This window comes from Mobula birostris, chromosome 15, assembly GCF_030028105.1.
Source record: "Mobula birostris isolate sMobBir1 chromosome 15, sMobBir1.hap1, whole genome shotgun sequence".
Lineage (NCBI taxonomy): Eukaryota > Metazoa > Chordata > Chondrichthyes > Myliobatiformes > Myliobatidae > Mobula > Mobula birostris.
Window position 1 is genome coordinate 79,233,571 of NC_092384.1, and position 21,331 is coordinate 79,254,901.

At 46.6% G+C, this 21,331-nt stretch overlaps 2 protein-coding genes across 3 annotated transcripts in view; both read right to left on the reverse strand.

The window, feature by feature from the left end:
• Nucleotides 1-8,381, reverse strand: part of cmtm4 (CKLF-like MARVEL transmembrane domain containing 4) — an 82,872-nt gene extending 74,491 nt beyond the window's left edge. For both annotated transcript variants that reach the window (XM_072279976.1, XM_072279975.1), the window contains exon 1: nt 8,015-8,381. In XM_072279976.1, the coding sequence (XP_072136077.1) occupies nt 8,015-8,200 (186 nt within the window). In that variant the 5' untranslated portion in view covers nt 8,201-8,381. The remainder of the gene's footprint in view (nt 1-8,014) is intronic.
• A 9,807-nt stretch (nt 8,382-18,188) lies between these two features.
• dync1li2 (dynein, cytoplasmic 1, light intermediate chain 2) overlaps nt 18,189-21,331 on the reverse strand; it is a 132,380-nt gene continuing 129,237 nt past the window's right edge. The window contains exon 13 of the mRNA XM_072279977.1: nt 18,189-20,829. Within this exon, the coding sequence (XP_072136078.1) occupies nt 20,723-20,829 (107 nt within the window). The 3' untranslated portion in view covers nt 18,189-20,722. The remainder of the gene's footprint in view (nt 20,830-21,331) is intronic.

Sequence of the window (21,331 nt, forward strand, 5' to 3'; positions counted from 1 at the left end):
CCATTTGTTTGTTTATTTAGCCATACAGCATGGAGTAGGTCCTACACCACCCCAACAGCCCCCTAATCTGATCACAGCACAATTTACAGTGACCACCCAACCCACCTGGAAACTCTGAACTGTGGGAGAAAACCCACACATTCCACAGGGAGTCGGCACAGACGAAGCCGGAATTGACATCCGAACTGCACGCTGCAAGTTGCACTAACCGTTACGCTCCGTAAACCCCTGAACCATATGAACCCCAGGAGTATACAGGGAGGGGAGAGTATACCGCGAGGAAATGGCGAGGGCAAAAAAGTGGACATAAGTTGTCATTTTGACCATAAGCTGCTGGTACAGTACACAGTAAAAACAAAACAACCTTCCTCCAGGACCATGGTGCTACACGAAACAACACAAAACTACACTAGACTACGTGAGACAGCACAAGGCTACTCTAGACTATGTAAAACAACATAAAAACTGCACTAGACTACAGACCTGCTCAGGACTACATAAAGTGCACAAAACAGTGCAGGGCAGTACAATAATTAATAAACAAGGCAATAGGCACAGTAGAGGACAAATTACAATATAAAAATAAATGATGTAGATGTCAGTCTAGACTCTGGGTATTAAGGAGTCTGATGGCTTGGGGGAAGGAACTGTTGCACTGAATGCTTCGATACCTTTTGCCAGATGGCAGGAGGGAGAAGAGTTTGTATGAGGGGTGTGTAGGGTCCTTCATAATGCTGTTAGATTTGCGGGTGCAGCGTGTGGTGTAAATGTCTGTAATAGCGGGAAGAGAGACCCCGATTATCTTCTCAGCTGACCTCACTATCCGCTGCAGGGTCTTGTGATCCAAGACAGTGCAATTTCTGAACCAGGCAGTGTGATGCAGCTGCTCAGGATGCTCTCAATACAACCTCTGTAGAATGTGCTGAGGATGGGGGGGCGGGGGGGTGGGAGATGGGCTTTTCTCAGCCTTTGCAGAAAGTAGAGACGCTGCTGGGCTTTCTGGCTACGGAGCTGGTGATGGGGGACCAGGTGAGATTCTCCGCCAGGTGAACAGACAGCTTTAGCAGCTGATGTCAAAGTAAACCTAAAGAAATCCTACCAGTATGGCAATAGTATGTCTCATACTATCTGCACGACGTATCAGACATTTTGCACATCTCATGAGGAAAGGTTGAGTGAGCTGGGGCTTCTCTCTCTCTGGAGTGGAGGAGGGTGACAGGTGACTTGATAGAGGTGTACAAGGTGATAAGAGGCATAGATTGAGTGGACATGTTTCCCAGAGTGGAAGTGGCTGGTACGAGGGGGCATGGGCACCTCTGTAGGAACAGTTAGCTCGACACCGTTACAGCTTGGGCCATTCCAGGGTTCCAAGTTGAATTCTGGCATTTCTGTGCGTCCTCCTCGAGGAATGAGTCAGCGTTTTCCCGGTTTTCTGGTTTCCTCCCCCATTCTAGGTAGGATAATTGGTTGGTGTAAATTTTCCCATGTGTAGATGAGGTTTAGTTGGGTTTGTTGGGGATGGGTGGGGCTGCATGGCCAATGGGCCCGACTCCACCTTGCATCTAAATAAAAAACAAATAATGAAATAATAAATAATTTCAAAGTGATTGTAGGAAAGTATATGGGATGTCAGATATGTGTAGGTTTCTTTACACAGAGTGGTGTGTGTGTGGAACACCCTGCCAGGGTTGTGGTGGAGGCAGATACATTCGGGACATTTAGAGACTCTTAGACAGGCACATGGATGAAAGGAAAATGGAGGGTTATGTGGGAGGGAAGGGTTAGATTGATCTTGGAGTAGGTTCAAAGGTCTGCACAACACCATGGGTCGAAGGGCTTGTACTGTTCTATGTTGAGGGCAAAGGAGTGACTCGGGAGAGAAAGGGGCCCATTAAAGACTGATGTATGGAGCCACTGAAGACGGGAAAGTTCAAATCAATTCTATTGTCATCTGCGGTGAGATATGGATACAACGAAAGGCTGTTTGCGGCAGCATAAGATCATAAGCCATAGAAACAGAATGAGTCCATTCAGCCCATCGAGTCTGCTCTGCCATCCCATCATGGCTGATTTATTATTCCTCTCAACCCCTTTCTCCTGCCTTCTCCCTGTAACCAATGCACCCTGATGAATCAAGAGTCTATCAACCTCTGCTTTAAACGTACCCAATGACCTGGCTTCCACAGCTGCCTGTGGCAATGAATTCCACGGATTCACCATCCTCTGGCTAAAGAAATTCCTCCTCATCTCTGTTCTAAATGGACATCCCTCTATTCTGAGGCTGTGCCCTCTGGTCCTAGACTCTCCCTTTATTGGAAACATCCTCTCCATATCCACTCTGTCCTGACCTTTCAATATCTGATAAGTTCCAATGAGATCCCTCCTTATTCTTCTAATCTCCAGTGAGTACAGGCCCAGAGCCATCAAATACTCCTCACGTTAACCCTTTCATACCTGGGATAGCTCTTGTGAACCTCCTCTGGATCTTCTCAGATACCAGTGCAACCTTTCTTAGATCAGGGGCCCAAACCTGCTCACAATACTCCAAGTGGGGTCTGACCAATGCCTTATAAAGCCTCAGCATCACACCGTCGCTTTTATAGTAGTCTATTTCTGCTCCTATGTAGAATACTTTAAGATTCAGAGAAGAGGGTGGAGTGAGGGAAGGTGGGGTGAGGGGGAGTGATGGGAGGGTAAGGCAGTGATAGATTTCAGCACAGTACAGTACAGCACAGGGACAGATCATTTGGGCCACATTTAGACACAGTGCCAGCGACCCAGGCTCAATTCCTGTCACTCTCTGTCAGGAGTTTGTTCAACCTGCCCATGGCCGTATGTGTTTCGTCCGGGTGCTCCTGTTTCCTCCCACATTCTAAAGACAGATGGGCGAGGGTTAGTAAACTGTGGCCGTGCTATGTTGGCGCTGGAAATGTGGTGACTCTCGCACTGTTTTGGTCGCTGATTCAAAGCAGCGCATTTCACTGTATGTTTCGATGTATGTGGGACGAATAAAGTGAATCTTTAACGTAGAACATTTTCAAGATGCAGAGAACAGGGGAGAGTGAGGAGAGCTGGGAGAGAAGGTAAGGGAGCGTGAAGCAATGTTAGAGCGTAGAACAGTAACAGGGCCTTCTGCCCACTAAGTCTGCTTTGAACACACTGTCGAATTTAACTCAATTCCTTCTGCCTGCACATAACCCACATTCCTTCATCACTGCACGTTAAAGATTCAAGATTGTTTAATGGCATTTCCTGAGCACAAGTGTAAAGGAAAATTAAATAATTGTTACTCCAGATCCAATGTAGCACAAAAAAAAACACACGATGAAATAAAGAACAGAATACAGAAACACAATACATAAGATAGCTTATACATATAGACTGAATCAGAATCAGGTTTATTATCACTGGCATGTAATGTGAAATTTGTTAACTTAGCAGCAGCAGTTCAATGCAATACATAATCTAGCAGAGAGAGAGAAACAAAAATAAAATAAAACATAATAATAAATAAACAAGCAAATCAATTACATATATTGAATAGATTTTTAAATACGTGGAAAAATGGAAATGTTGTATATTAAATAAAGTGAGGTAGTGTCCAAAGCTTCAATGTCCATTGAGGAATCAGATGGCAGAGGGGAAGAAGCTGCTCCTGAACCGCTGAGTGCGTGCCTTCAGGCTGATTTTATGCTCATAAAGGGACTCCAGGCACAGAGTGGTGACTGACAGGAAATGATACAGGAGTGGTGGTTGAGGATGTGGAGGGGTGAGTCAGTGGGTGGAGGTGTTGCTCAGCCTTACTGCTTGGGGAAAGTAACTGTTTTTGAGTCTGGTGGTCCTGGAATGGAAACCTCTCAAAGATCTCTAACGTATCTGCTTCCACCACTTTCCATAACGGTCCTTACCTGGTCTGGGATTATATGTGACTCCAGACCTGCCAAAGCAAGTCATGTTTAAAAACACAAACACGAGGAAATCTGCAGATGCTGGAAATTCAAGCAACACACACAAAATGCTGGTGGAACACAACAGGCCAGGCAGCATCTCTACGAAGAGGTACAGGCGACGTTTCAGGCCGAGACTCTTCGTCAGGACTAACTGAAAGAAGAGCTAGTAAGAGATTTGAAAGTGGGAAGGGGAGGGATGGAGCTAAGAGCTGGAAAGTTGATTGGCAAAAGGGATACAGAACTGGAGAAGGGAAAGGATCATGGGACAGGAGGGCTAGGGAGAGAGAAAGTGGGGGAGGGAGCACCAGAGGAAGATATAGTGAGATGGACAGAGGGAGAAAAAAGAGAGAAAGAAAGGGGAAAAAATAAAAAATAATAAATAAGGGTTGGGGTACGAAGGGGAGGAGGAGTATTAACATAAGTTAGAGAAGTCAATGTTCATGCCATCAGGTTGGAGGCTACCCAGACGGAATATAAGGTGTTGTTCCTCCAACCTGAGTGTGGCTTCATCTTTACAGTAGAGGAGGCCATGGATAGACATATCAGAATGGGAATGGGATGTGGAATTAGAATGTGTGGCCACTGGGAGATCCTGTGGCCTTCTATATATTGGCGAGACCCGACGCAGACTGGGAGACCGTTTCACTGAACACCTACGCTCTGTCCGCCAGAGAAAGCAGGATATCCCTGTTGCCAATCAACTTTCCAGCTCTTAGCTCCATCCCTCCCCCTCCTGTCTTCTCCTATCATTTTGTATCTCCCCCTCCCACTTTCAAATCTCTTACTAGCTCTTCTTTCAGTTAGTCCTGACGAAGGGTCTCGGCCTGAAACGTCGACTGTACCTCTTCCTAGAGATGCTGCCTGGCCTGCTGCGTTCCACCGGCATTTTGTGCGTGTTGCTTGAAAGCAAGTCATGCATATGACTCAAATCACACAGTCCAGGAGCAATTGGTGATGAGTGCCTGGAGGCAGAGGACGTTAAGAGGACAACACAGTGACGTAGCTGGTAGAGCCTCCGCCTCACAGCCTCAGGCTCATTCTTGACCTTCGGTTCAACATTGACATTAAATTTATTATCAAACTACATGTATGTCGCTATCTACAACCTTGAGATTCATATTCTAGCCGGCATACTCAATGAATAGATAGAATAATGACCACAACAGAACCAAATGAAAGACTGCCCAACTTGGGCATTCATCCAAAGTACGTACAGAATACAACAAACTGTGCAAATACAAAAGAAAGAAATAATAAATAAATAAGCAATAAATATCGAGAACATGAGAAGGAGAGTCCTTGGAAGGAGTCCACAGATTGTAGGAACTTTTCAGTGATGGGGCAAGTGAAGTTGAGTGCTAACTGAGTGCAGTTTGCACCAGGGTGGGTCTCCCTTGGGTGCTCTGGACTAAGGCCAAGACTCTTCATGAAGACACTGTTTACTCCTCTTCATAGATACTGCCTGAACTGTTGAGTTCCTCCAGCATTTGCTGACATTAGAATTGGTTTATTAAAAGTTTAAAGTAAGTTTATAATCAATGTACATACTGTATATGTCACCATATACCACCCTGAGATTCATTTTCTTGAGGGTATACTCAATTAATCTATAGAATAATAACCATTATTGCATGTACCAAAATACTACAGTGAACAGCTTTTGGTTTGCAGCCACCCAGACAGATCATTGTACACAAGTACACCAGCAAACTTGGTCATGTTGATACATCAGCTGGTGCAGACGCTCTGTCTACATCAGCGGTGTTGAGCCTGAGACAGCTGAGAACTTGAAGTTCCTGAATGGTGAACCTCACCAATAGTCTGTCCTGTTCTGAGCATGTTGACATCATGACCAAGGAAGCTCGCCAACAACTCAACTTCTTGAGGAGGCTGAAGAAATTCAACCGGTCCCTGTTGACCCAAACCAGTTTTTAATCATTGCAGCATAAAGCACCCCATCCTGATGAATCATGGCTTGGCAGATACATCAGGGACATGTAAGACTCTTGGATATGCAAATGGATGATAGAAAACTGAAGGGTTACGTGGGAAGGAAGGGTAAGATTGATCTTGGAGTAGGTTAAAAGGTCGGCACAACATCATGGGCCAAAGGGCCTGTGCTGTTCTATATTGTAAGTATTTTGAGGGCAAAAGAGTGATGAGGGAGAGAACAATGCTCATTAAAGATGAACGAGGTCATCGACGTGAGGAGCCTCTGGAGACAGGAAAGGTCAAATCAAGACTATTGTCAGTGCAAAACTGCAGTGATACACATAAAGACTGTTTGTAGCAGCAAAAGACCATAGGAACAGAATGAGGCCATTTGGCCCATTGAGCCTGTTCCATCATTCCTCCATGGCTGATTTATTATGCCTCTCAAACCCATTCTCCTGCCTTCTTCCCATAACCTTTGATACCCTGATTAATCGAGAACCTGTCAACCTCTGCTTTAAATAGACTCAATGACACTGGCCTCCACAGCCATCAGTGGCAATGCTTTGCCAGTAACCACAATGAACAGGAAAGAGTTGTGGAGCACAGCTCAGCCCATCACAGAAAGCAGTCTTCCCTCCATAGGCTTTGTCTATATCTCACTGCCTCAGTAAAGCCACCAGCAGAATCAAAGACCCCACCCACCCAGACACTCTCTTCTCTCTCCCATCAGGCAGAAGATACAACAGCCCAAAATCATGTACACCAGGCTCCAGGACAGCTTCTGTCCCACCGTTATCAGACCCTCGGTCAATACGGCAGACCCTGCACCTCACAATCTACCTGGTTATGAACTTGCATTTTATCATTTACCTGCACTGCACTTTGTAACTAACACTTTGATTTGCATTGTCACTGCTTTAACTTGTTCTGCCTCGTTACCCTGTTGAAGCCAGGGGGATGGGAGGTGAGCCAGCAGGGGTGTACCAGATGGTAAGAGGCACAGATCGAGTGGACAACCGAGACTCCTTCCCAGCAGGGAGGTGGCTGTAATTTTAAGGTGATTGGAGGGAAGTATAGGGGGAATGTCAGAGGTTTCTTTACACAGACTGGTGGGTGTGTGGAACACACTGCCAGGGGTGGTGGCAGAGACAGTTACAATAGGGACATTTAAGAGACTCTTAGATAGGCCCATGGAGGAAAGAGAAATGGAGGGCGATGTGGGAGGGAAGGGTTAGATTGATCTCGGAGCAGGTTGAAAGGTTGACAACATCGTGGGCCACAGGGCCTGTACAGTACTGTTCTATGTTCTAGCTCAGTGCACCGTGTAATGATATGATCTGATCTGTATGAACAATATACACGACAAGCTTTTCACTCTACCTTGGTACCTGTCACAATGGTAAACCGATTCCAAGTTGTAAGTTACCAACAGCTGGGGTCCTGTTCGTAACCCGGTACCAACCTGTCAACAAACACTTCACTTTCCCGTCACTTTGTTCAACACTGACTCTGTCCCTGAGAGCGCCCAGAGTTCTTATTCCGTGAACCTTATGTAAGAGTCAAACAGCTGCCTGCTGAAAGGCGCTCTACCACCCTGCTAGTGACATCTCAAGAAATTCTATTATATTTGCCAAACACAACTAAATTCCATGTTGACTCTGCATAAGCACTTTGTTTTCAAAGTGCGCCGTTAACACATCTTCCATAAAATATCGCAGCATCCTGCCAACATTTGAAGTTCGACCAAATGGGCCACAATCCCCCATTATTTCTCCATTTTTTTCAGCAGCATTGTTACATGTAGTGTGGATAAGTGTGTGTGTGTGAGAGTGTGAGAGTGAGAGTGTGAGAGTGAGCGTGTGTGTGAGTGTGTGTGTATCTGTGTGAAAGTGAGAATGTGAGTGAGCATGAGTGTCTGTGTGTGAAAGTGAGCGTGTGTGTGTGAGTGTGTGTGTCTGTGAGTGTGAGTGAGTGTGTGTGAGTGTGTGTGTCTGTGTGAGAGTGTGAGTGTGTCTGTGTGAGAGTGAGAGAGAGAGTGTGCCCCTCTCTGCGTGTCTGTCTGTCTCTACCTGTGTGTGTCTGTGTTTATGCTCCCCCTCCCTCCCTTTCCCCGGCCGCCCCGCACTCACCACTTGCAGCACTTTGAGCGCCCCGAGGGTGGAGCGCAGGTAGTCGGGGTCACACCTGAGGTTCAGCCGGCGGCCGGGTAGCACCGGCTCCGTGGTCGGCTGATACGGGCTGCTCGCTCCGCTCATCATGGACGTGCTGGCCGCCTCCCCCTCGAACCCGTCCGCTTCCCGGGAATTCCTCATCATCCGGGCGGCTGGGATCCCCACTCACGGGCGGCGGCAGCAGCGAGCGGCAGCGGCGACGCAGCGCGGATCGGCGGCGCCAACGACCCGGGGAGCGAAGCCGCCGGCAAACTTTGTGCGGAGACGGAGCCGCTGCAACATGACCGGGACTCGAGCTCCCTCTCCCTGCCGCCCGCCTCCGCGACACTCCCGCTCTCCCTCCTCCCTCCCATCTTCCCCGCCCCAAACACTTCCTCCCAGCCCCTCCCTGCTCCAATCATCTCCAATCCCCTCTCACTCTCCCTAAACAATCCTTCCCCACCCTCCTCCCCACTTCCCCATCATCTCCAATCCCTCACTCTCCCAAAACAATCCTTCCCCTTTCCCTTCCCCACCCTCCTCCCCACTCCCCCATCATCTCCAATCCCCTCTCACTCTCCCAAAACAATCCTTTCCCCTTCCCTTCCCCTCCCCACCCTTCTCCCCATCCCCTCCTCCCCACTCTCCATCATCTCCAATCCCCTCTCACTCTCTCCCTCTCTCCCAAAACAATTCTTCCCCCTCCCCTTCCCACCCTTCTCTCTTCTCTCCCTCCCCACTCCCTCAACATCTCCAATCCCCTCTCACTCTCCCAAAACAATCCTTCCCCTTTCCCTTCCCCACCCTCCTCCCCACTCCCCCATCATCCCCAAAACAATCCTTCCCCCTTCCCTCCCCTCCCCTCCCCTCCCCCCCTCCCCTCCCCTCCCCTCCCCTCCCCTCCCCTCCCCTCCCTCCCTCCCCTCCCCTCCCTCCCCTCCCTCCCCCCCCTCCCCTCCCTCCCCTCCCTCCCCTCCCCTCCCCTCCCCTCCTCCCTTCTCCTCCTCCCCTCCCCTCCCCTCCTCCCTTCTCCTCCTCCCCTCCCCCCTCCCCACTCCCCCCTCCCCCATCATCTCCAATCCCCCCATACTCTCCCAAAACAATCCTTCCCCCTTCCCTTCCCTTCCCTTCCTTCCCTTCCCTTCCTTCCCTTCCCTTCCCTTCCTTCCCTTCTCCCCCTCCCCTCCTCCCCTCCTCCCCCTCCCCTCCTCCCCCTCCCCTCCTCCCCCTCCCCTCCTCTCCTCTCCTCCCCTCCTCTCCTCTCCTCCCCTCCTCTCCTCTCCTCTCCACACTCCCCCATCATCTCCAATTCCCACTCACACTCTCCCAAAACAATCCCACCAGTCCCCTCCTTTCCCCATTCCCATTTCCCTTCCCCTACCAACCCCTCCCCACTCCCCCTCTGAACATCTCCAAATCCCACTCACACTCTCCCAAGACAATCCCACCAGTCCCCTCCTTTCCCCATTCCCATTTCCCTTCCCCTACCTCCCCCCACCTCCCCCTACCTCCCCCTACCAACCCCTCCCCACTCCCCCTCTGATTATCTCTAATTCCCACTCACACTCTCCCAAAACAATCCTTCCCCTTCTCTCCCAATTCCCTCCCCTCCCACCTCCCCTCCCTTCTCCTCCTCCACACTCCACCATCCACTCCCCTTCCATCCAAACACCCACACCCTCCCCTCCTCTCCACACTCCCCTCCCCTCCACCTCCACACTCCCTTTCCCTCCACTCCACCTACACACTCTCCCTTCTCTGACCATCTCCAATCCCTTCTAGCCCTCCCAGACACTCTCTCTTCCTCCCATCCCCTCCGTACTCTGATCATCTCCAATCCCCACTCGCACTCTCCCCCGACTCTCTGCCCCTCCTAGTCCTCACCACCACCACCCCCCCCCCCACGCCAGCTGTGCATCTCCCTGTCCCTTACTCCTGTCTATCCCCTCCACCAATCTTTTTATCCTGGCATCTTCCTCCTTCCTTCTCAGTCCTGATGAAGGGTCTCGGCTGTTTATTCATTTCCGTAGATGCTGCCTGACCTGCTGAGTTCCTCCAGTACTCTGTGTGTGTTGCCCTGACTATCCACTCTGTCCCCCCTCACTCTCTCCATCCCCCTCTCTATCCCCCTCACTCTCTCCATTCCCTCTCTATCCCCCACTCTCTCTGTTCCCTCTCTATCCCCCTCACTCCCTCCATTCCCTCTCTATCCCCCTCACTCCCTCCATTCCCTCTCTATCCCCCTCACTCTCTCCATTCCCTCTCTATCCCCTTCACTCTATCCATCCCCCCTCTATCCCCCTCAATCTCTCCATTCCCTCTCTATCTCCCCCACTCTATCCATTCCCCCTCACTCTCTCCATTCCCTCTATCCCTCTCACTCCCTCCATTCCCTCTATCCCCCTCACTCTATCCATTCCCTCTCCATCCCCCTCACTCTCTCCATTCCCTCTTTATCCCCCTCACTCTATCCATTCCCTCTCTATCCCCCTCACTCTCTCCATTCCCTCTCTATCCCCCTCACTCTCTCCATTCCCTCTCCATCCCCCTCACTCTCTCTATTCCCTCTCTATCCCCCTCCCTCCATTCTCTCCATTCCCCTCTCTATCCCCCTCATTCTCTCCATTCCCTCTCTATCACCCTCACTCTATCCATTCCCTCTCTATCCCCCTCACTCTCTCCATTCCCCTCTCTACCCCCTCATTCTCTCCATTCCCTCTCTATCTCCCTCACTCTATCCATTTCCCTCTCTATCCGCCTCACTCTCTCCATTCCCTCTCTATCCCCCTCACTCTCTCCATTCCCTCTCTATCCCCTTCACTCTATCCATCCCCCCTCTATCCCCCTCAATCTCTCCATTCCCTATCTCCCTCACTCTATCCATTCCCCCTCACTCTCTCCATTCCCTCTATCCCTCTCACTCCCTCCATTCCCTCTATCCCCCTCACTCTATCCATTCCCTCTCTATCCCCCTCACTCTCTCCATTCCCTCTCTATCTCCCTCACTCTCTCTATTCCCCTATCCCCCTCACTCTCTCCATTCCCTCTCTATCTCCCTCACTCTCTCTATTCCCCTATCCCCCTCACTCTCTCCATTCCCCTCTCTATCCCCCTCAGTCTCTCCATTCCCTCTCTATCCCCCTCACTCTCTCCATTCCCTCTCTATCCCCCTCACTCCCTCCATTCCCTCTCTATCCTCCTCACTCTCTCCATTGCCCTCTATCCCCCTCACTCTCTCCATTCCCTCTCCATCCCCCTCACTCTCTCTATTCCCTCTCTATCCCCCTCCCTCCATTCCCTCTCTATCCCCCTCACTCTCTCCATTCCCCTCTCTATCCCCCTCATTCTCTCCATTCCCTCTCTATCTCCCTCACTCTATCCATTTCCCTCTATCCGCCTCACTCTATCCATTCCCTCTCTATCCCCCTCACTCTCTCCATTCCCCTCTCTACCCCCTCATTCTCTCCATTCCCTCTCTATCTCCCTCACTCTATCCATTTCCCTCTCTATCCGCCTCACTCTCTCCATTCCCTCTCTATCCCCCTCACTCTCTCCATTCCCTCTCTATCCCCCTCACTCTATCCATTCCCCTCTCTATCCCCCTCACTCTCTCCATACAGGGACAAGGCAGGAGAATCGAATTTTAGAGGGATAATAAATCAGCCATGATGGAATGGTGGTGCAGACTTGATTCACAAATGGCCTACTCCTGCCTTATGGTATGTGCCTACTTTATCACCATATGCCATGTTCAGGGAACTATGGACTTAGACCTCTGGTCAGTCATTATAAGGGCAGCACAGTAATGCAGTGGTTTTCAACACAGGTGACCGTGGTTCATTTCCTGCTGCTGTCTGCAAGGAGTGTGTATGCTCTCCCCGTAACTGCGTGGGTTTCCTCTGGTGCTCCAGTTTCCTCCCACAGTCTAAAGATGTAGCAGTTGGTAGGTTAATTTGTCTTTGTAAATTTCCCAGGATTAATCAGGGGCCTGGGCAGTGTGGCTCGCAGGGACAGAAGAGTCTACTCTGCACTATATCTCAATAAATACATAAATACAGGTCCACACTGCCATACCAGAGAAGGGTTTTAAGGTCTGTCTAACAGGCAGAAAAAGCTATGGAAGCATTGCTCAGATATTGATCTGAAAAGTACTTGGTTTATGTAATTTCCACCAGTTACTAATGACAACCTCATTTATGAAAAAAACTTGCCTTCCTCTGAGAGGGAAACTGTCAAAAACAGCAGTTCTGCCAGAAGGCAGCAAATCAACTTCACATAAACACAAACCACACCCCTTGTGGAATTACCAAGTCAATTTTTACTTAAGAATTGGGCAGGTCACTTTGAGGCCTCAACTTACAACTTTCGTCCCATAAACAATTGCTAAGGGCACTGAGAGGCCAATGGATTCTGGGCCCAATTTGATGAGATAAATTTCCATTAGGAAAATCTGTTTGGAAGTTATAGATATTGTAACTCAAGTTCATTGGTGTTATGGGGCAGTTTTTCCACATTTACATATATGGGGCAGGTTAGAAATATGAGAAATCTGAAGTGTGCATGGTCTTTGTGGCAGTATTTGGGAACAATTTCCCAGTACTGTATTTATAAGATGCTTAGATAGAGTGGAGCAACACACAAAATGCAGGAAGAGCTCATCAGGTCAGGCAGCATCTATGGAAATGATGACTCTTCTCTTCACCTGCCCCCTCCTCCTCTTTCTCCCATGCTCCTATCTCCTCTCCTATCAGAATCCTTCTTCTCCAGCCCTTTACCTGTCCCACCTATCACCTCCCAGTTTCTTACTTCATCCACCCTCACCCACCCATCAGACTTCACCTATCACCTTCTAGCGTGTACTCCTTCCCCTCCCCCCCTTCTAATTCTGGCATTTTCCCCTTTCCTTCTCAGTCCTGAAGAAGGGTGTCAAACCGAAATGTCGACTGTTTATTCACTTTCATAGATGCTACCTGACCTGCTGGGTTCCTCCAGCATTTTTGGTATGGTTGCCCTGGATTTCCAGCATCAGTAGAATCTCTTGTGTTCAAATAGAGTGGAAGCCTTTTTCCTTGGGTGGAAATGTCCAATATGATGGGACATAATTTGAATGTTATTGGAGGATAGTATAGAGGGTTGTCAGAGGTAAGTTTTTTTTACACAGAGAGTGGTGGGTGTGCAGAAAATGCTGCTGGGGTGGTGGTAGAGGCAGATACATTAGGGGCATTTCACAGACCCCTAGATAGTCTGTTTGAGTCTCTTGGCTACTGTGTCCCACACACAGAGAGACCGCTGAAACCATTGCTGCCAATCTTGTCTCTCACCTGCTTGGTACAAAGGCATCTTAAAATACCCTTCACCTCTGGTTTTGTTTATGTGTAATGGATCACATAACACCCCCACCTTCCAGCAACACCTGACCCTTTCCAGTTCGCCTATCGCTCAAACCTGTCCACTGATGATGCCATAGCCTCAGCCCTCCACTCTGTCCTATCCCACCTAGAAAAAGATTCCCCATACACCAGGATGTTGTTCATCCATTTCTGCTCGGTGTTTAACATGATCATCATTCAGAGGCCTCGAAGGGACTCAGCACACCCTTCTTTGTAATTGAATCTTGGACTTCTTGACAGGAAGAACCCAGTCAAGTTGTCCTCGACATCTCAAGCTCCATCACACTGAGCACTGGTGCCCCCACACCAGTCCCCCAGGGTTGTATGGTCAGTCCGTTGCTGTTCACGCTGTTGATTCACAACTGCACTGCCAGACCCAGTTAAAACAACAGTTGGCCTCATCAGCAACAATGATGAGTCAGCGTACAGAGAGGAGATAGAGAGGCTTGTCAAATGGTGTGAGAGTAACAACCTGAGTCTCAATGTGGACAAGAGTTGTCGACCACTCTCTCTTGCTCATCAGTGGCTCTGCCATGGAGAGAGTGAAGAGCACAAATACATGGCTAAGGAGTTGGTGTAGGAAGGAGGGAGGGCATAAGATTTTTGGATCATTGGGCTCTCTTGCAGGGAAGGTGGGTCTTGTACACAGGGGATAGTATGTACCTGAACTGGAGGGGGACTAATATCCTAGTGGGAAGGTTTGTTAATGCTGCACAGTGGGGGTTAAACTAGAGTTGCAGGGGGATGGGAACCAGAGTGCCAGAACAGTTAGCGGAGAGGTTGTGGAGGCAGATGTCGGTAAGACCTCCAACAAAGTCAGGAATCAAACAGTTGAGAATGGTGCAATTAGTGTCCTCAGCTGCATATATTTAAATGCAAGAAGTATCGCAGTAAAGGCGAGTGAGTTCACACCTGGAATTATGACTTTGTAGCCATTAGTAAGATTTGGCAGCTCAATATTTCCAGGGTTCAGTTGTTTTTGACGTAACAGTGCAGGAGGGATTAAAGGAGAAGGGGTGGCATTACTTGTCAGATCTACCACACACAAAGCCATGTTGACTATCCTTAGTCAGTCCATGTCTATCCAAATACTTATATCTGATCCCTTGGGATACCTTCCAATAACTTTCTCATGACTGATGTCAGACTCATCGGCCATATAATTTCTTGGATCATGTTTAGAGCCTTTTTTGAACAGTGGAACATTTGCTATCCTTCAATCTGCTGCTATCTATCTTTTGAGGAAGCCACCAGAAAAGTGGATGAAGTCAAGGCATTGGATGTTGTCCACATGGACTTTAGTAAGGCATTTGACAAGGTCTCACACGGGAGGCCGGTCAAGAAGGTTCAGTTGCTTGGCTTTCAGGAGGAGGTAGTAAATTGGATGAGGTATTGGCTTTGTGGGAGAAGCCAGAGAGTGGGCATAGAAGGTTGCCTCTCTGACTGGAGGGCTGTGGCTTGTGGTGTGCTGCAGGGATTGGTATTGGGTCCTTTGTTGTTTATCATCTATATCAATTATCTGGATAATAATATGGTTAAATGGATAGCAAATTTGCAGATGACACCAAGTTTGGGGGTGTGGTGGACAGCGGTGAAAGCTATCATGGCTTGCAGAGGGATCTACATCAGTTGGGAAAGTGGGCTGAAAAATGGCAGGTGGAATTTAATGCAGGCAAGTGCAAGGTTTTGCTCTTCAGTAGGACCAACCAGGGTAGATCTTACACAGTAAATAGTAGGGCACCGAGGAGTGTAGTAGAACAGAGGGATCTGGGAATACAGCTACATAATTCAATGAAAATGGCATCACAGATGGATAGGGTTGTGAGGAAAGCTTTTAGCACATTGGCCTTCGTAAATCAATGTATTGAGTACAGCAGATGGGGTGTTATGTTGAAGTTGTATTAGACATTGATGAGGACTAATCTGGAGTAGTGTGTGCAGTTTTGGTCACCTACCTACAGGAAAGATGTAAACAAGGTTTGAAAGAGTTACAGAGAAAATTTACAAGGATGTTGCCCGGTCTGGAGGAGGACCTGAGTTATAAGGAGAAATTCAATAGGTTAGGACTGAATTCTTTAGAAAGTAGATGATTGAGAGGAGATTTGATAAAGGTATACAAAACTGTGAGAGGTACAGATAGGGTAAGTGCAAGCAGGCTTTTCCACTGAGATTGGGTGGGACTACAGCCAGAGATCATGGCTTAAGGGTGAAAGGTGAGAAGTTTAAGGGGAACATGAGGGATAACTTCTATATTCAGAGGGTTATGAGAGTGTGGAACAAACTGCCAGCACAAATGTCCATGCAAGCTCGATTTCAACATTTAAGAGAAGTTTTGATAGGTGTATGGATAGTAAAGGTATGGAGGGCAATGGTCCCAGTGCAGGTCAATGACAGTAGGCAGTTTAAATCATTTTGTCATGGACTAGATGGTCCAAAGTGCCTGTTTCTGTGCTGTACTCCTGTGTGACTCACATATGAGGGGTGATTGATAAGTTTATGGCCTAAGGTAGAAGGAGTCAATTTTAGAAAACCTAGCACATTTATTTTTCCTACATTTACACACTTAGTCCAGCAGTCGTGGAGCATACGGATCCCTTCCTTGTAGAAGTCGGCACCTTGGACCTCCAGAAGTGGTCCACAGCGGGGGTGATTGATAAGTTCGCAGCCTAAGGTAGAAGGAGATGAGTTACTAACTTCAAACTTTCTGCATTTTCACTCAAAGAGTTGAACTGCACGTGCATGTAACAAGAGCGGTATAACTCATCTCCTACCTTAGGCCACAAACTTATCAATTGCCCCCGCTATGGACCAAGATGCTCTCGTTACATGCACGAGCAGTTCAACTCTTTGAGTGAAAATGCTTAAAGTTTGAAGTTAATAACTCATCTCCTTCTACCTTAGGCAGCGAACTTATCAATAACCCCTGCTGTGGACCACTTCTACAAAGAAGGGATCAGTATGCTCCATGACCGCTGGACTCAGTGTGTAAATGTAGGAGGGGACTATGTTGAAAAATAAATGTGCTAGGTTTTCTAAAACTGACTTCTTCTACCTTAGGCCATGAACTTATCAATCACCCCTTGTATATAGCTAAGGTGTCTAAGACTTCACAGTGCTATATATTGGTTAAAATAGGAAGGTGATTGGGAAACAGAAATAGGAGTACTTAGCTTTGTGTTAGCTGAGTAGTATTAAGTGTTATTTGGTAACTGGAAAGGAATAATGTACAGTTCTGTGTAAAAGTCATAGGCACCCTAGCAATTGACTTTTGCACAGTACTGTATGTTCTTCCTGTCACCATGTGGGTTTCTTCTGGGTGTTCCAGTTTCTTCCCACATTCCCAAGAAGTATTGAGTTGGTAGGTTAATTGGTCACATGGTATAAATGGGGAGCACAGGCTTGTTGGGCTGGAAGTGCCTGTTCCTGTTGTCCCACATCTCTTAAAAAAACTAATTAAATAATTAGTATCAGTGGATTGTTGTGACAACCTTCTAGCCGCTAATGGCCTTCAGAGATAGAAATCTGTTCTACACCAAAACACACAAATGTGATGTCTCAATTCACGGACAACTGAGGAGGGACAATAAATACAGGCTTTGGCAATTAAGTGCATTCTGAACAAAATTAAAAACCTACTCATGTTCTTATATTGTAATTGCCCTCATTTAGTTCCTTTTAGACTCTTTTTCTTCAATTCTCCACCTGCCCCATTAACCCACCAACATGGCCACCTCAGTTATAGTTTAACCCTGAACACAGATATTTCCTTAAGAGTACTACAGCACAGAAACAGGCTTTAGTCCATGCCAAACGTAGTCCCATCAACCTGCACCCAGACCACAGCCCTCCCGTTCATGTTCGTATCCAAAATTCTCTTAAATGCTGAGATTGCCAAACACAGCACTGGCTCCTGGACTAGCTTCACTCGTCCCAGTGGCTCTTGGCTGTGGACTCACTTTTGGGAATTCTAAGATTTGATGTTTAACGCTCTGTGTGTTATTTGTTCGCTTTTAGCTGTTGGTATGATCTGTTCTTTTTTCACACGTTTGATGGTTGTGTTGTGTGGGTCTTTCTTTAAACGGTTTCTACAGCATTTCTTTGTTTTATGGCTACCTGCAAGACGAATCTCAAAGTTATATACTGTATACATACTTTGATAATAAATGTACTTTGAACTTTGGGGTTGAACCCACATCGACCACTTTCATTGGCAACTCTTTCCACACTCACACTATCCTGAGTGAAGAAGTTCTTGAATATTTCCTTTCACCCTTAACCCACGGCCTCTAGAGGGAGGGTCGCCAACCTCAATGGTCTCACCTAACCTATTTTTCCCCCTCCCACCCTCTCTGCAACTTCACACCAATTTGCTTCCTTCCTTTTTCAGCTCTTGCACCAGGGACAGTAGACAGAATCTCTTTGGGTAGGCAGGTACTTTGCTTCAGCTGGAAACCTGAGATGTTAACATCTGGGCATGGGGATTTATCCACTTTGACAAACCCTTTAATACTTCCCTTTATACAATACTTATTCCATCTGAGGTTTCTCTCACTCTTTCCTTGACCAGTTGCAACCACCCTTCCCCCTTACCAGAGATAAATATGGATACATTGTTTACATTAGAAACCTCCCTCAGTTCCAGCATCAGCAGGGGGTTCCCAGCCTGAGGTATGCCAGCAGGGGAACCAATTGTGTAACTGGGGACGGTGTCACATTTGGAGGTGGGGCTCAAAGAACAGAACACGAGGTGGTGCAGCAGAGAGTCTGGATTCACATTTATTGAAGCCGGTATGTATAGACACACATTTTTGTCTTTGTCAGCACTAAAGAAAAAGTTAAGATTCTACATGACTGTATCAGGTTAAGCCTTTAATATGAACTAAATCCAAACTCTCCTCAATGTTACAGTCTCATTCTGACATTTAATATAAAAAATTAACCTAAGATAAACAGAATCAAATTTATATACACCTCCCCATCTCTGTCTATTAGTGATCATTTCACTTAACTATTTCATTTACAAGTTTTCTGAATTTCTAATTTGCTTTCATCCTGTAATATTACCTTTCAAGTGCAACGTTTAACTTAAGCAGCATTAACACATCAATTCAGTCCTCATAGGAACATGAGAATAATAAAAAAGCCAATTCTTGAGTCAAAATTGTAGCTGATGATCAGTGAGATGGGGAGAGGGGAACTGGGAAGAGTAGAACAAACTGAAGAAAGGGATTAAGGAACAGAACAAAATAAACATACAGAGAAAAATCATAAAACAGCCAAGATACAGGGAAGGAGCCGACTGGAGAGGTACAGAAAGAGGCAGAAAACTGAAGTGTTTAAATTGAAATAGTTGGAGTGCAGATGGAGGCAAAAATGTGAATCACAGGTAAAATGAGAAGGAAATTTGGGGTGAGGAGCAAACATGCACTGAAAACAGAGGAGAGAGTGAGCGGAGGAAGGATTTATAAAGAGACAGACAGAAAACAGTCCATTAAGCATTAATTGGGATTCAAGATTTGTGTAACATTTATTCAGCTCCTACTATACAACAGTTATATGGATTAACCTTTTGTTCTGTTAACTTCAAAGCCATTTAAAGTTTGTTTGCATGTTTGGTTCCAGCAGTTTAATTTAAAAAATAATTAAAAATGAAACAGTGGACCAAGTGTGCAGTTTCTCCAAAGCCACGCCATCCTTGATTATACAGGTACATTCTCCAGACAAACCTGAACACATTGCCTTAACTTGGTGCAAGGAACCTGGGAACAATCTACTTTGAGAGGAAATCCGCTGCTTCTGGCTAACCTCCCTTACATACATATCACAGGTTAGAGCTTCAAAAATATTAAAAATTATTTAAGCAGCCTTGCTATTGGAAAGTGCAAAGAAGCTAATTATGCCCAGCTTTTAGTGGTAAATATATTACTGTTTCGATAATATATATGCAATGTTATAGGAAAATGAAGATTGTCCAGACGTCTCACTTCAGCACAAGTTAGTACAGTTTATGCAATAGAAGGCAGAAGTCACACAATCCCATTTTGTGGTTATCCCCTTGACAATGCAATGCAGTATCCTGGAATTTTACATCAAGTAGTGTTTACAGTCAGAAATAATGTCTCACTTCATTAACTGCAGCTAGACAGTGGAATGATTCTTCAGAGATCTATCCTTTCGTGGGGAGTGGGGCAGGGTGAGGAAGAGAGAAACATTATTCTATTTTGTCCATATTTGTTCCAAGATGGCCCAAAACTTACTATGGTTAAAGGAAGGCAGAATTATAACATGAATTTAAAAAAAAACAAAAAAAATGCTCTATTACTGGTCAAAATAACTTTTAAATTAAGCTTTAAAAAAAAGTCATGAAGCGACCAAGCGCTTGTGCTATAGTGCATCTGAGTGAGTGCGTACTACACCTGCTTTGCGTGTCAGGCACTTGTACCCCAGCAGGTTCCTCCCTGTCCCTGTGTCCCCAACATCAACCAATAATTCAAAGTGCCGGCTAAACTTCCCCCAAAGTGTTTCAATTCAAATGACACAATTTTGTCCAATAAATTCATGATGTTCAGTCATTTCCCAGACCCTCCCACATCCTGATTCATTTGAAGAGTTCCTTAAAAAGGCAACCATTTTCACACTACAGTAAGACCACTGCTCCTTCCCATCTCTCAATCCTGCCTTCCCTTCTCCCTATCCATTCCTCCTCCCTTTCATACAGCACCCTATGCTGTTAGCTGATCCATTCGCTCTATGAGCTTAGCCATCCATTGAGTGATTGGCTTTTCAGATAACTGACTGGACTACATCTGGCTAAAGCATTGGTACAGCTTCCAAAAGTCAATGTCTAACTAAAGCATTAGTATAGCTTCCAACAGTCAACAGGTAAGGGGAACAAATGCAAATTTACCCCCTTTCAATCACAGGCTCCCCATTGAAAGATCCCTTCATGGCTTCCCCACTTAGAAACTAATACACAGAGCAACCCAGTTCAATTTCCAAATGCTCCATCTCATTCCCCACGTTTACACCCCTCTGCCAGTAACTCTGGATGAGGTAGTTCACCCTTAATCTTTCCTGTATAACTTATTTTGATTAAAGTGTTGTTAGACACAGGGATTTATTTACATCTCTGGAATGCACGCTTATCCTGCAACGAGTCATTTTAAAATTTAGTGATGCCTTCATGCCTCCCAAACAAAAACTGATAGACTGCCGCATTAGACAACTGCCGATCCTCTCAATTGTCTAATTTGGTCTTTGATTTTTAAATATACTATACATAGTGTGTCTGCAGGTTTTAGGCTTCGTTTTCTGCTGAAGAACTGTTTGTTGTGACTACTGAATCTGGTTTCCGAGACATCCTGTCCAGCTCTGCCTGAACGTCTGTTAAAACCGGCTTTTGTCCTAGAAATGAAGAAAGGCAGGATTAAACACAAAATAACACTGTGCAAATTAAATGACTGAGTGCAAATCCCATCGAGCAGATTCCTTTCAGATGCCCCCCACCTCCACCCCGACCCTCTGGAACAGAATCGAGTAGAACAGGAAGGTGGACTACAGCGCCAACTGTTTGAAAATGCTTTCAAATCAGTCCAACTCTCCACTCTTTCCACAGAACCCAATTACTTTTCTCTCCAAACAGTTCCCCAATCTTCTTTGTGAAATTTACTAGAGAATCTCTGTGTATTGCTTACAGGAATCAGTGGAGATGATTAAAACCAGACTGGTTGTTCTAGGAAGTGACTGCGTTGTGTGACCACAAATGCAGTAAAGCATCTGTCGGAGAAAGAGCCGATTCTCCCAGCAAGCGTCTGCTTGCTTTCACTGATAGTAGCTTGTGACTGCAACTGCAAGTTGTTAAGAGTCATAGAGCACTATAGCACAGGAACAGGCCCTGTGCCCATGG